Source organism: Schistocerca americana, chromosome X (genome assembly GCF_021461395.2).
Source record: "Schistocerca americana isolate TAMUIC-IGC-003095 chromosome X, iqSchAmer2.1, whole genome shotgun sequence".
Classification (NCBI taxonomy): domain Eukaryota; kingdom Metazoa; phylum Arthropoda; class Insecta; order Orthoptera; family Acrididae; genus Schistocerca; species Schistocerca americana.
Window position 1 is genome coordinate 1010652383 of NC_060130.1, and position 16779 is coordinate 1010669161.

The 16779-nt window shown below is 41.7% G+C and overlaps 1 protein-coding gene across 2 annotated transcripts in view; it reads left to right on the top strand.

Moving 5' to 3' along the window:
- Positions 1-16779, top strand: part of LOC124555682 (biotin--protein ligase) — a 373530-nt gene that overhangs the window by 96588 nt on the left and 260163 nt on the right. For both annotated transcript variants that reach the window (XM_047129684.1, XM_047129685.1), the window contains one exon: positions 1840-1990. In XM_047129684.1, coding sequence (XP_046985640.1) covers positions 1840-1990 — 151 coding nt within the window. The remainder of the gene's footprint in view (positions 1-1839; positions 1991-16779) is intronic.

Here is a 16779-nt window from a genome sequence, read left to right on the forward strand (position 1 = left end):
GGCATCACTGACGAGCAGTTTTGGAATTCTACCTCGTCCTGCAACTCTCAGCTTACGTAGCTTTCTTTGCACTGTTTCCATACTGAGAGGGTTCACGAGTGCGACATTCAGTTCTGCAGTGACTCTTGCTGCTGTCGTCGTCTTATTTTTTGGGACTGTTTTCTACAGTGACCGTCTGTCGTGATCACTTGACATACACTTTTGTTTGCATAGCGATTTAGCGCACAATTTCCACTTTCCCTGTATGTGGCATAAATCTTTGATACTGTACCTCTTGAAAAACCAAAAACTTCAACTATCTTGGGTACTTGCACCCACCATACAAACACCAATAACTTGCCCATGTTTGAATTGGTTTAGCTCTAACATAATGCACAGAGTAGTGTTCTGATCACAACTGACACTTGCAACGTATTGAGGGCATTGCACAGGTGCCGTTTATGGCCAAATACAACAGAGCAACCTGCAAGCTTGGCTAGCATCTGCATTTATGTTCAAGCATGCATTTCTTGTAGCGTTTACATATTTTTGTCTAACCCTGTACCTCTTTGCTTTTACAGCAGTTGTTGGAAATTACCTTGCCATACGACACAGGCTTTTGTGGCCAGTATTTACATCCCTTTTGATTTTAGTTACATGAGCATTTTGCCATGTTGTAAGGCATGTTGCTGTGCCTGTCATCTCTTATCCGGTGTTAGGAGATTAAAAGCTGGGCACAGTAGTGTGTCTTAGACCACGATCTAATGGACATATAACTTAATTCGGCAATGACCTTACCCTTTCGTATGGCTTGTAATGATTTCTTCCACGAGGAATTTCCACTAGTGTGTAATGCTTACACTGTGCCGTCCTAATACACTATATTTTGACTGATGATTTTGTATTTTTTAGTGACAGGAAAACTTTTGGGTTGTCCAAATATGTGCCCTTTTTTGTCTCATTGAGACACATGAAAGATTGTTGTCTTTTAGTCCCTCTCATAGTTGTGAAAGTGATATACTGTGTTGCAGAGTAGGTATATATCAATTTTTGAATAGCTACTAACCAGCAGTTTAACATTTTTATTGTTGTAGACATATGTTTATTTTTTGGTCTAAATGTTATTCCAGCAAATATTCTTTGTTTTGTGCCTAGTAGTATGTTTTGTACCTAGTAGTATGTTTTGTTTGAGTTGCTTTAGTAGTCTTTTTTTACAGTACTTGTAGCATTAACCACCATATTTTGTATTTTTCTCTTTTTGATTTTTTCCATTAAATAAATATTGGCAATTCTGTGTCATTGAGTGTGTGTCAGCAATTGACTCTCAGAAATTTACTATAGTGTTTTTTCCCATCTTAGTTTTGTGGCTTAATATCCACTTGATAATGATAACCGTATTTTCAGTTGCTTTAGAAGATAGGGTGGAGCATTCGATTGGTAGTTGTTACCTTGATTTTTTTTTTTTTTTTTTATTTTGTGTGTTGTGATTGTGTGTCAGAAATTGACTGTGATGTTTTTTTCCACTGCCAGTTTTGTGGCTTAATATCCGATTGATGATGATAACTGAATTTTCAGTTACTTTAGAAGATAGGGTGGAGCATTTTGTTTGGTAGTTTTTGCCTTGAATATTTTTATGATTTTATGTGTCATTGGAAAGTAGATGTAACCTTGCTATTATGTTTCTGTTTTGAGGGTGATTGAACTAGAACGTCTATATTACTGTTAGTTTACCATTTTGATGTTCAAGTATCTTTAGTGTAAACTGAAAGACAGTACTTTATATTCTTTTCTGTGTTACATAAAACCTTTTAATAACATATTGTTTTTTTGTGTAATCAAAACAGATTTTTTTGTAAAAAGTTTCAGGTGTATGGAAGTCTCCAAGCATGGAAAATGGGGGCATATTTTTCACTGCTGCTTGAAACAGATGCTCCACGCCTTGCCAAGCTTGGTGTAGACTTCATGTTAGATCGAATCCTGATAGAAGACATTGAACTTATTCGAATTGAATGTGAGTATTGTGGATTTTATTTATCGAAGGGAGAAAACATTGTTTAATGTAGATAATTGCAGTGGTATAACGACTTCATATATACAGATTACAATCAGCAATGGCAAATAATGAAGCAGTATACTTAAAAAGTAATAAACATGACCTGTTATATTGTTGGGGAAATAATGAGAGATGTGAAGAGAACAGAAGCTGTAAAGAATTTTATGCCAATGCATTTTGATTTTGTGCCATAAACTTACAATAATAGCAATGATAAGAGTCAGTCTGTAAACATGTACCACTTATTACTCTCCTGCTCCTATCATAGTTGTCTTTCTCAATGTCCTTTCTTGTCTAAAATAGTCTCTACGCCATCTCATCACCCACTCTTCACAGTTTTTACTTATGAGTCTTCCTGCTACAGAGTGAAGAAATCATTTTGTATGTTGTGTGACTTACATACCTTAACACAGATTTACACTGATGGTCCAAAACATTAAAACCACCTGCTTAATAGTATGTTGCTCCATCTTTGAAACACAAGTACAGCAGTGATTCTGCATGGCGTGTATTCAACATTTTCTCGGTAAGTTTTCAGTGGTATGTGACAACAGATACCTGTGCACAGCTCACACAGTTTGGTAAATTAAAATCCTGTGGTTTGTGGGCAGGGGTCTGATGCTTGATAGTGTTCCAGATGTATTCCCATGGATCCAGTCGTGTGAATTTGGTGGCCAAGACATCAATGTGAGTTTGCTATCTTGCCCCTCAAACCACTGTAGCACCATCCTGGACTTGTTGTGACATGGACAGTTTTCCAGCTGCAATATGCCATTTCCATAGTGTGTTTCCAAACACAACCATCGACTTGGTGTAACAAGAAATGTGAATCATCTGACCAGCCAACACATTTTCATTGATCCACAGTCCAATCTTGATGATCCCACAACTATTGCAATTGTAATTGATGATGTTTGGTCACCATGAGATCACATAGGAATTGTCTGCTGTGGAGCTCCACATTCAACAGTGTGTGTTGAACTGTATGCTCTGAAACACTTGCGCCTGCATCGGCACTAGCATCATCATTGTACTCTGTTGTCAGATTTCCAATAAGTGCCACCTATCCTGCTTTACAGAGTGAACAAGCCTCCAACCTCCATGTTACATGATGAGGCATGGACATCCAACATCATCTCACCTACTCATGGTTTCCCCATTCTTCAACCACGTTCCATAGATGCTCAGGACAGTAGCATGCGAACAACCAAACAGCTTTGCCATTTCTGAGATGCTCTTTTCTATAACAGCCTGCTATTTCTCAAAGTTGCTTATGTCAGTGAATTTCCCCATTTACATTTTGTATCATCAAGATGATTCCCCATTTGTCTATACTATGGTTATATAGATTCCTTACCATGTCACATACCCACAGAGCCACCAGGTGGCATTCACTCTCATGGTGGGCAGCGTATGCATGACGACAGATCACTACTGACAACTGGAATGGATGTCGGCAGTAGACAGACGTGGAGAGTGGCTGAGTGTACAGTTTTCATACACACACACACACACACACACACACACACACACACACACACACACAGAGAGAGAGAGAGAGAGAGAGTGAGAGTGAGAGTGCGTGTTCTCTCTCAGCTCTGCAGCCCAACTGGAACGAGAGCAGGTATTCTGGCTGGAGTGGGTGGTTAGATCATGGAAGAAACATGAGGTCAGAAGGTGTGTGAATAGCAAGGGAAGGAAGTAAGAAATATTTACAACATGTAGGTGAGCTGGCTGGCACCTACTCCCATCTAGGGTGCTAGAGGGCTGAGTTGGAGGCCACTACATAAACTATGGAGAAAATAGTACTAAGTTAGCAGCTGAGAAATCCATACTAAGAGAGAGGTATAAAGAAAGGTAGATATGGTTGACTAAGATGGAATAAAAAGTTTTCCATAAATTTTGAGAGGCTGGTGTGGAGGGAGGAGGGTGAAAAAGGATGAGAACAGATAAGAGGCAGGTGAAGCTTGGGCCATGGGGAAATAAAGGCCAGTCAATTGTGGGAGCAAATATTATATTAAAGGGAGGGTTTCGTCCTGGAAAAATCCTTAAGGCTAGTTGTGCTGAAGGTAAATCCAGAAAGCATGTATATTGAAGCAGCTGTTGAAGTTAGTCAGATTGTGCTGAGCAGCATGCTCTATGTCCTGGACGCCTTGTTGCAATTGGCTACCATTTACCTACAACCACTGATCTGTGCGGTAAATTGATTCACTGTTAGTAATACTTAATTGCTGCAGGTGCACAAACCTGTTACTACACATTCGCAAATCATTCTGTGGAGTAAAAGAAATTATTCTGTTGGGTAGAAGAAATTATTCTATGGAGTGGAAGAACTTATCAAGCTGCTATGATTTCAATTTGTCTTGGAAGTTAATTTTATTATCCACCAAATTCTTTGCATCACTTGATAGATTATCAAAGATTTTTGTGGCTGAATACCTCACTCCATTTTGGGCCAAAGTAAGACTCAGTAATGGATAGTGGGAATAATTTCTCCTTTATGCTTATGAATGTTGCTGCTGCTATCAAACTGTGCTTGTTGATGACAGACTTCATAAGGGAGTAAATTTGCTGTAAGACTTTATCAGTATAATCAAATGTTTAAAGAGCTGCCTGAAAGAACTTTGAGATTAGACATTACACATTATCCTTATTACATTCTTCCGTGCAAGAAATTATTTTTACCTTGGTGATGAGCTACCCCATAATATTTAGTGAATGAAAATAGTAAAAGTAGTCAACTTTTTGGACTTTTCATCTCCCAAATCTGATATTAAGCATAACACAAACGTTTCAGAGCTTTGATATTTAAGATAATCCATAACATGTGACTTCCAGATCAGGAGCTTACCGGAATAAACATCTAAGAGTGTAGATGGTCTGTTTCATTTATTGATGCATCCTAATGCATTATTTGTAACGGTGGGCCCAGGCCATGTGCAGTACTGAATTGCATGTACTGTGTTTTATCTAAGTTGAGTTACAGTCCATTTGGAGAGAACTATTTCTTGATTCTCAAGAAAATATTCTATACATTTTCATGCATTGGTGTTACAAAATTATGTTTTATTATTATATTTCCATCATCAGCAAAGAGACCTATGTCTGCTTCTTCGATATATGATGGATGATCATTTATATGCAATAAAAACAAGAGTGGACAATATATCACTCTTTGCAGTACACCTGTAGTGATTCTTTCCCAATGTTAAGATACTGTATCATGTTGTACACTCCTTGAGCTTCTTAATGCAACACATTGCATCCATTTAGTTAGGTTGGGTGGAAACTAGTTACCAGCAAGATCCCTGGTACCTCAATAACTTGTCTAGGAAAATATTATGGATTAAATAGTCACATTCTTCTGAGAGCTCACATTTTGTATGATCTGATTTGTGAATTGAAAAATAATGTATTCTGTAGACCCTGCTAAAATACAAATTGAGACAGACTAAATATCTTATTATATGAGAGGTGTGTTATGGTTCTTGCACAAACAGTTTTTCCCATTACATTGAAGGAGGAGGTGAGTAGTGAGACTGTTCAGTAATTATTAGTATCTGTCTTACTACCATTCTGATAAAGTGGTCTGACAATAACACATTCCAGTCTGTCTGGAAATATCCCCTCTGGTAGTGATGTCATGTGTTTCATATGTGACTGAAAATATTGCGTATAAAGATTGACTCAAAAGTCCATTAACATTTGAAAATTCAGTACTTCATGGAATAATGTAAGTGGACAGGTAAAAGTTGACACACATGTTTGAAATGACATGGCGTTTTATTGAAGCCAAAAAAAAAAAAAAAAAAAAAAAAAAAAGTGCAAAATAACCAAGAGATGGCACTTCATATGATACAAAAGCAATATGTAGCAAAACAATTGATTTTTAGCAAAAACAATGTTCTTTATAACAAATGCTCAACATGTCGTTTGTCATTCATTAACAATACCTGTAGTTGAGGGACAGTGTTGCGCACAGCACTGTACCGCATATCAGTAAGTATGGTGAGAAATTGCCATTGGATGTTGTCTTTTAGCATCCCTAATGAGGTCGGACAATTGTGGTAGACATGCAACTTCAGATAACCCCACAACCAATAATCACGCAGATTGAGGTCTGGGAACCGGCGAGGCCAAGCGTGACAGAAGTGGTGACCCAGCATGCGATTCTTGCCAAACAATGTAAGCGAGAAATATCTCTCGTGTGTTGCAATATGGGGTGGAGCACCATCCTGCTTAAAAGTCGTACCTTCCAGCAGGTGTTTATCATCCAGGCCAGGGATGATGCAATTCTGTAACATATCTGTGTACTTTGCCCTCATCATGCTGACAGTTTGAAAAAGCGGCACCCTGCATTTCTTCAAAGGAAAAGGGTCCGATTATGATCGATTTGGTAAATCCACACTACTCCGTGACTTGCTCATCGTGCAGTGGAGTTTCCGAGACAGTTCTAGGATTTGCGGCAGCCCAAGTTCTGCAGTTGCAGCTGTTGACAGACCCTTGCAGTGTGAAATAAGCTTTGTCGGTCTGCAACACATTAGACAATCAATCATCATCTTCCTCATTTTTCATAGTACCCATACTGCAAATTCTCTCTGCGTCACAAAATCAGTGGCTGACAGTCCACGATGACACTAGATTTTGTACAGATAGCATTGGAAGGCACGCCTTAGTGCTTTCCAAGCTTTGGTGTGTGGCATACTGGTGTGACATAAATTTCATATGTGCTTTTCTGTCTAAGAGGTTAAATCTCACATTTTTGTAAGTGTAAATTCATTCAGTATGTAGCACAATAGTTAATTGGCCATTTGTTTTGTTTTGAAGACAAGGGCCCAGTCATTTAGTAAGCCAGTCAGCCAGGCTCCATATCTTGGCTGATACAAATCTACAGAGCAGCAAGTCAAGTGTTTATCTTCTCCTGTCTTTTCCTCATTGTGTATTTCTAAAATTTAATGCGTGTTTCTGTTTAAGAGGTGTAAGCTCGCATTTTATAAGTGTAAATTTGCGCAGTTTGTAGCACAGTTTCTTCTGAACAGCCAACTACACAGCACACAGAGGCATCAGCATCCATCGGTGACAAATCAGGAGGGTAGCAAGTTGCATATATCGGATTCTGTCTGCTTTTATAGTTTACTCTTCAGTTAGTTTTTCTAGGATGGATAGGATGTGTGGATGCAGGAGAAACTGACCACAGTTTGCAAACAGCTGAATGCACTTTCGGCTACGGTTAGTCGCCTTCAGGCAGCTGCCTCGGGTTGTAGCAGTGGCGGAGAATCTGGCGCATCGCACGGGACACCTCGGGTGTCATTTGTTTCACCTATGGGCTCTACTACTGAAGCACCTCCGAGTGTACCTGAAGCAGAGGATCTGCCCTCACAGCAGAGTGAGTGGCAGGTAGTAATGCATTCGAATCACTTGAAGCAGAGGGCCAGTGTGGATGCTGGTCATCTGGCTTTGCCCATTCACCCTGTGAGTGGACAGGTGGCCGCTGCTTCAGCTGGGTCCGAGCAGGTGGACGAGGGGAGGGGTTTTCTAGTTATCGGGAGCTCCAACATTAGGCGCATTATGAAGCTCCTTAGGCAGGTAGTGTTCACGGTTGAAAAGAAAGTGAACGTGCACTTAGTATGTCTACCAGCCTCATCAGAGATGTGGAGGTGGCCTCGCCAGCAGCTATCGAGTGTGCGGTATGCAGTTATCTGCAAATTTTGGCACACATTGACACCGACATTACCTGTCACAGGGGTTCTGAGGTCATCGTCAGTTCGTACAGGAGGCTGACAGAAGTGGGGAAGGATGCTGGCCTCACACGTGGGGTGCAAGCAGAGTTCACAGTTTGCAGCATTGTTCCCAGTGTCGATTGGGGTCCTTTGGTTTGGAACCGAATGGACGGTCTCGACCGAAGGATTCGTTGTCTCTCTGACAGTCTTGGCTGCAGGTTTCTAGACCTATGTTATCAGTTGGAAATTTGTAGGACTCCCCGTGATATGTCAGGGGTGCACTTCACAAAGGAAGCAGCTACTTGGGCATCAGAGTATTTGTGGGGTGCACATGAGGGTTTTTTGGCTAGGCTGTAGAAGACATTCAGAGTAAAGACCCTTTGACTCAAAAGTTTTTTCAGTAAATTGTCGAAGTATTTGTAACAAAGTTTTTGAATTTACTGCCCTCTAGGAAAATTCTCGTGCTCAAATTATTCTCAGGACCGACAGCTGGCAGAAACCCAAAGTGGAAAGCTCTGAGATATTTAGCAAGTCGTGGAACGTATGTCAGAAAGACAGATTAGAGGCCATAGGAGCGGGAGTGTTCATTGCAGTTGACAAAAACGTTGCCTCTATTGAGGTAAAAGTTGAGTGTGTCAGTGAAGTCGTCTGGTCATGTATAACAAGTGTAGGTGAAACAAAGTTAACTGTTGGATGTCTTTACTGGCCACCTGATTCCTTTGTATCAGTTTTGCGGTCATTGAAAGAAAGTCTACAGTCAGTAATGTGTAAATACCCAGATTATGCAATACTAGTTGGATGTGACTTTAACCTACTTTATAAACTGGGTTGTGTATGGATTCATTACAGGGGGTACAGACACACAGTCATGTGAAGTACTTTTGAGCACATTTTCTGAAAACTGTAGTGAACAGCTAGTTGAGTAGCGCCCACATAGTGGAAATATCTTAGACCTCGTAGCTACAAGTAGGCTGAACCTTATCGATAACATTAGTATAGAAACAGGGATCAGCAATCGTGATGTCATTATGAAAGTTAATAAATCAGTTAAGAAGGCTAGGAGAGTGTGTCTGTTAGAAAAGGCAAATAAGCAGTTGTTACCATCTCATTTAGACAGTGAATTAACATCACTTAGTTTCAATAAAGTGGCCACAGAGGAATTATGGGCAAAGTTTAAGCCAATTATAAATCACGGTCTTGAGAATTATGTGCCTACTATGTGGATTAACGATGGAAAAGGCACATGATTAATTATAAGATTCAGATAATGCTGAGGAAGCATAGGTTCTTGCACTCTCTCGGTTCGTAAGAGAACGCACAAATGATGACAAGTAAAGGTTAATAGAGATTCGTGCATCTGTGAAAAGATATGCGCTCAAAGTGCTGGGAGCAACAATAGTACTAACACCGAGCTCTTGGTCGTGCCCCGACATCTGTCCTGCACTCCGAGAGGAGCTCAGTCAGATAACCCCCGAAAGGGCACCGACCCTCTTCCTGAGCTGGTCCCGCAAAAAACAGAAAGGGCTGTGATGGCAACGGAAAAGGTGGTGACGACGACGGGTCCACGGCAGGCACCAGGTCGAGCACCAGGGAGTTGAGCTGCTGTGGCAGTGAAGGTGATGGGTCCAGCTCTATTGGTTCTGCAGGCAGTGCTGAAGAGGTCCCCAGCTGCAGCTGCACCGGCTGCAAAATCCCATTAGGATGCGAATCTGGGGACAGAAAATCTATGGAAGAAACTTGCAATGGATAAGCACGAATATGGTTCTGATGGTGGTGCAGCAATCCAGCAGGACCTTGAATTAAATATATGCAAGCACCCAAATTTCAAAGAATCATTCCTCTCTTCCAGCACGTGACATGACCAAAAACTCTGAAAAGAATAGAATCATTAGGCGGAAAGAAATGTTTGCAGAGCGAGGGAGGCTCTGTGTGCTGTGGTGGGTGCAGCAACTGGAGCAGAGTACGACGGTGTCAGCCGTAGAGAAACTCCACCGGCAGTGGACCGTCTCGGGGTTTGGAGCAGTACGTTGCGTGAAAGAGCGTCAGCACTTGCTCCCTTTTGTTGGAGACACGTAGTTTGTTCATCTGTTGCTTGAACGTATGCACAAATTGTTCAGCTTCTCCATTCAACTGGGGATGAAACGGAACACTGGTGTGAGTGATACCATTGGCTGCACAAAACTGTTCAAAATCCTGAGCTGTAAACTGTGGTCTGTTGTCTGTAATTAGCACTTCGGGCAAACCTTCCAAGCAAAAAATAGATGGCAAACTGCAAATAGTACTACACAATGTAGTAGAGTTCGTGGGCACAACAATAATCCAACTAGTGTTGCAAAAGGGACCAGAAAAGTCAATGTGCACTCATTGCCACAGCAATTTAGACTTTGGCTGTGCTGAAAACGTTTGCGTTGGGGTCGACACATTTTCAGCACAAGTGTGACACTGTGACATCACCTGTTCAACATGGGCGCCCTTGTCCAGCCAAGTACAGTGCTAACTTGCTAACTGTTTTGTGCATAAAATTTCGCAATGTCCTTGGTGCAGCAATTGCAACACATCTTTTTGCAATGTTTTAGGAATAAGCACTTGAAATTGTCCAGAGTCATTTTGCAATAAAATCACACCATGCTGGATGGAGAGGCTATGCTGACAAACAAAATATTGATGCACGAAAGAATTATGAATGTTTTTCACTGATCGAGGCCATGCAGTATGGATGTAATGCAACAAAAGGTTCGAGTCAGGGTCTGCTTCTGTAGCCTGTGCAATTTTCGTATAGCGCAGTGGAAAAGTCTGTAGAAGTTCAGTGTCCTGTGAATCGGCCTTACAAGATGTGGCAGTAGCATCGAATTCAGAATCAGGGCCAACAGGAAGGCGAGAAAGGACATCAGCATTTGCATGCCTTGATGTGAACTGGGACGATATTTCGTACTGATACTGTAACAATAACAAAGCCCAACATTGCCGAGTGCGGTGGAACACGTTTGGACAGGTGAAACAGAGACTGAAGTAGGTAATGGTCCATCACTAGGTAAAACTTTCAACCAAACATAATGGTGAAACATTGTGATGCCATAGATAATAGCAAGCGCTTCCTTCTTCATTTGGGAGTAGTTACATTGAGTCTTGGTCATAACTTGGAAGCGAAAGCAATTGGCCTGTCCTGTGAACCCAAGTCTGTGCAAGAGCACAGCTCTGATTCTGTACGAAGAAGCATCCACTGCCAAAACCTCAGGCTTAGTGGGATCAAAATTAAGAAGGTATTTGACCCTCAACAATGGAATGCATCCTGACAGTCTTTGATCCAAACAAAAGGCACATTCTTCTGACACAAACAATGCAATGGAGCCACGAACTGAACTGTGTTGGGTATAAACCAGATATATTATATCAACTTCTCAAGAACTGACTGCAATTCTGTCATGTTCCATGTTTCAGGGAGGTCCTGGATGGTCAGCAAATGTGAGTGAAAGGGATGAACACCTTGGCTATTAAGAACATGGCCTAAGTACTGAATTTAAGTCTGAGAAAAGGCACATTTGTCCAGGTGACACTTCATATCTGCACCTGAAAGCACTTGAAAAAGCATACAAAAGTTACTGATATTTTCCTCCGGTGTATGTCCTGATACCACAATATCATCCAAGTAATTTGAACACAACGAAAGTTTTGCAGTAAGGTGTTCTAAGTAGCGTCAGAACGTGGCAGGCACAGAAGTGCTGCCAAAGGGTAAGTGCAAAAATTTGGACAACCCTAAATGTTTGTTGACCACAAACACTTTCTGAGATTCCTCGTCTAGTGGAATTTGCAAATACCCATTACGTAAGTCAGTTTTTGAAAAATAGTGGACTGTACTGAGCCTATCCGTTACTTCCTCAGCGCAAGGCAATAGATAAGTATCAATTATGGATTGTGAATTCACAGTGAATTTAAAGTTAACTCAAAGACAAAGCCTTCCACCAGACTTTGGTAAGATTACTAAGGGAGCAGCCCATTCACTAGCCTGGATAGGAGCAATGAAGAAGGTATGAGCATATCGTTCATCTATTAAGGAGACCACATATAGGATACTACTGCGACCTGTTCTTGAGTACTGCTCAAGTGTTTGGGATCCATACCAGTTTGTATTAAAGGAAGGCATCGAAGCAATTCAGAGGCGGGCTGCTGGATTTGTTACTGGTGGGTTCGAACAACACGCAAGTGTTATGGAGAGGCTTTGGGAACTCAAATGGGAATCCCTGGAGGGAAGACAACATTCTTTTCGAGGAACACTACTGAGAAAATTTAGGGAACTGGCATTTGAAGCTGACTGCAGAACGATTTTGCTGCCTCCAGCATACACTGTGCATATTCTTGAGGGGGAAAAAACCCTGTTTCACAAAGCACTTAGCATCCAGCGCACGTCAGTCTATCTATTATTCATACGATTTTGAAACACACCCCTGCTGGTTTTTGGACATTTTTTAACACATTCTAAGGTGATTTCTGAATGAATTATAAGTTGATTTTTGAATGCGTGCATAGTGTACGTGATGTCTCTGCCAGGGGAATCCTCGTCGCAGCTTGAAATTAACTTTCCTGCAAACAAAACGGGACAGGGCTATACGAGCTGAGCGGAATAAAGCCGAACCGGTGAATGCCAACTGTTACTTGTTTGTGGTTGATTCGGTTTGCAAATGTTCAGCGTTGTCATAATTACTAACGAAATCCATAGGTTCAGACTATCAGAGTGGAAATAAACGACTAACAGGAATAACAGGTAAGGAAGATTATGTATTTTCTCGGTGTATTCAAGAAAGTGAAATCCTGACAGAAAATTTTTGGCCAGATCCCTACACTAGACAGAGCCAGTTGTAGTCCCCAGCTAGCAGCCGCTTAAGTTCCATTCTCGGACTAGCACGGAAAATGCATTGTACGAACACATAACACCGCCTAACCGGAGAATAATCGCTGGATAACTAAACCGGTGATTGTGACAGGGTTAATAAAGCTACCTGGAGAATGAGTTTTGACAGTGGTAGGAATAGTTACAGAAGTAGTGATGACCAGATTGTTTGTTAGAATGAGGTCAAAATGGCTCTAAGCACTATGTGATTTGACATCTGAGGTCATCAGTCCCCTAGACTTAGAACTACTTAAACCTAACTAACCTAAGGACATCACACACATCCATGCCCGAGGCAGGAGTCAAAGCTGCGACCGTAGCAGCAGTGTGGTTCCGGACTGAAGCACCTAGAACTGCTTGGCCATAGCAGCCGGCTGTTCGAATGAGGAAGGAGAAGAAGTGGGGACATCACACAAACTATAGAAGAACATGACTATTCCAAATTTATACAAAAACTTCGTTCTACCACTTTTTAGTCTTGTGCGTGAGAGACTGGAGAATATGAATGAAATGTGAAACTATTTCCTAACATAAAGCATTTTGATTGTAGTAGGCCAACTAGGTATTTCGTATTGCTACTTCGTGAATTATATTGTCGTACTTTAAAAATGATCATTTATTGCCAAAACAGTCGTGTGTGTTACAATTGCTGCAATATTATTAAGGTCTATTTTGTTTTATCCACCACACAGTGACAAAATAGATGTAATCAGATCGAGAAACCACACCAGCTTGGGTGATATTTGTATTAACAGACAACGACATTTCGATTTTTCATGTAGCAAAACGTTTGATGAACTTTGATGAGGTAATAGTTCTTTCGCAGAAAGGAAACCACGTCATGTAAAGCCGTTGCAAGGTTAGAGAGAAAAATCAGTAGGACCTAAGGATTGAAGAAATGTGTACTGCTTTCCCTATCACTTGTCTTCACTGGTTTTAGGTATCCTATATTTAATTTTATGTCACACAGAAAGCAAGTTATTAGCTAACAGAAAGAAAGTTATTAGCTAATAGGCAATAAAGAGTCCAGATTTTCTGAAGAGTTCTTGTTCTCCCGATTACAAATAATACCGTCCAGTATTAATTGTGGTCCCCCCCCCCCCCCCTCTCACTCCACATGACCCGTGATTACATTTAGTGATTTTTCTGTTTCCTCTTCGTTTACTGCTCTCACGTCAAATGAAAACAAGACGGATTTCTGTGGCTGGGAGCGATCAAGTGAATTAAAATACATTCACATAATCACGGAAGGCTAAAATCTTCTTCTTCTTCTTCTTCTTGCATTACGGCCTCTGTAAGACCACAGGTAGCCCATCCACGCACTGCATTTTCCTCTTCTTCTCCCAGAACCTCTTCATTCTTTATCTTCTTCTCTCCCGCTCTTCTTCCGAGATCCTCAGTTTCCATTTCTCCTGTCTGCTCCACTGGTGACACTCTAATCTTTTCCTGTATTCTTCTCTGTCATTGATCTCCGGCACATTGGTCGGTGTATATTTGTTGCTCCAATTTTCCTTTCCTTCAACCTTGATCCCCAATTCCAACCAGTCCTTCCGAAGTTCAACAACCCACTTGATTCCTGTCTTTCCCCTTGTCCTCCCTGTTATTTTCCACACTCTCTTCGTCATTCTGTCCAAGGCTAAAATATGGTACTAGTTTCAGATTTTATTTTATTTCCACCTTCTGACAGTCAAGCATTACTCACCTTGCAGAACAATGAAGTTATTTTTGTCAGTTTGCTAAAGAAATTTGGCTTTTATTAAGCTTTCCTGCTGAGGCAGTTAATTTATTTGAAAAGACGTATTTAATTCCACACTATTGGCTACCTTCAACTGTTCGCTACATTTTAAGTGCACGTTTTCATCTTCTAGCACATATGGCATTATGCCATAATGAAGAACCAAACACGAGATGATACAGTACTGGTATTGCAAGAAAATTTACATCCCAAAAACCACACCGAAAAGCTTAATATCAGGTCGAGGCCTACGTCATTGGGAATCTGGACATACGAATGTGCACTTTAAGGCGAACTATGCAAGTTAGTATGGTTCACTAAATTTTGACGCTCTTGGAGTATCCTCTGATGTCTTGTTTCTTTTATGACATAATGTAGGAAAGATCTTTTAATGTTTTATACGTACGAACATACGGGCTTCCTACATCACTGTAGCTGTGCAAGTGCGGCGACAACTCTTATCTGGCGCTCTCTGGCAAATGCTGAAATGAATCTATTTCTACAGGTCGCGGGAAAATATTGCGAATTGTGGTTCGAAAAGCGTTATTTTCAGAGTAAATTTCCTTTTACGCAAGATGAACTATGTGCGAGAATGTACAATGAATTTCTTAAATCACAGAGTGTTTACTCTCATTTAAAAATCAACTCTTTGATGACGAGCCATTTAGAAGAATTTCGAGACCAGAAGATGAGAGATGTATGTCAGTATTAAATATTTTACTGGCGTGTTTGTGTGATGTATCTTAAAGTGTAACATGCGCTAAACAGATCAATATTATATGTGAAACCTTAGCTTCTCTTATGGCTTATTAATCTTCGAGACTAATATTATATGCGAAAGCTTTGCTTTTCTTGTAGCAACACTTTGTATATTAACTTAAACCATTTACTTTTCCTGTTGGTGGAATTCAAATTTATACTTTCGTGATATGAAAATAAACAATGTATATGTTGTTGCACATCAAAGATCTTTCCAAAACATGTTTTTTTCCCATGAGTTTTGTTTTATAAAGTACTGAGAAATTCTGCGCTGCTGTGTAACATACCCATTCAAAGAATGGATAAGTTTTACAGTTTCGATCGAAAGTATACTGTCACTTACTACGGAAAAAGTGTATTTTCACCTTGGAGAAAATGTATTTGTAACCGGGAGATCTGGGAATTTTTTTTCCTTGTCTGCATATACACCCTGAATTTCGTTTTACTTGTACATGTTATTTTAATTCCATTTGTAATCCAGAGTTTCCTTGATATGCCATACTTTATTGTTTTTGTGGGAAAGCAGCTGTTAAAGATTGATGGAAACCTATTTATAAATACATTAAATTTGAAATTGACCTCTCTCACATTATACATATTGCTCCAGCCCACTTCCTGTAAGGCTTGTTGTAACTGCGAGCGGAACGGTTGGGAGGTTGTCGTGACGGAAACAACAACACAAACGGGAGAGGATGGATACGACCAACGAAGGACCTTACGAACAACAACAAGATTGAAACAACAGAGTCACAAGAAAACCTAACTAGACCACCACACCCACTCTTACACCAAACAAGAAAGTAAATACGCTGTCTAAGGTGAGGCAATATGTCAAGAGACGCATGCAGAGATTAGACTGACTGGCTGAGTGAGAGGCAGGAGCTTAAATACTCGATCGGGGGTGCCGCTATTTGCCACTGGGACCACGTGTTCCACTGTGGTGCCCTCACACTAAACGTGGGCCAGGAGGCGTGCGCTGCCACGGCTTATGGCGCGATGGTGCAGAAACCTCTAGGGGTCTTAGACATCCATGCCGTCTGGTGCGGATTCAAATTCCGTGGCGCACTGTACCAGATGCCCCCCCCCCCCCTCCCCCCCCCTGAAACTTGCGGTAATGGCAGAAACGCTCCGGACGGTGCCAAGGTGGGCGGCAGTGGGAACAAGAGCCAGGCTCATTAACCGCCAGTGGTGGGGAGGAAGGGACGCCCGAGGTATCCGTGATCGACGACCCAGAGTCCAGGGTGGGGGAGGGAGCTGCTGATCTACCTGGGGGCAGGGAGGGCCGGTGTCAGGCCCATGGGGAGATACCAACCTGGGGCCAGGGCGGCGACTCGAGGATCACATCCGTACCCGAAGGTGGTACGGGAGGAGGCAGCGGCACGAGTCCTGCGGGGGCACGTGGACGGAGGTGATTATGATGGCGCACTCTAACCCTTTCGACAACATCTGCACGTACTTCACATGCCACCCATGGGCCGCGATGACCGTGGTGGGCATCTAACCCACCTTGCACCTGTACTCGCGGTCCCACATGGCCGTGCCGGTTGCATAATGCTGAGAGGGTCGGGTGTGGAGCGGGCAGGGGATGGCATCAGCAAATGGAGCAGGGTCCGCGGCTGTCGCCCACGAAGGAGCTCCGCTGAACTGC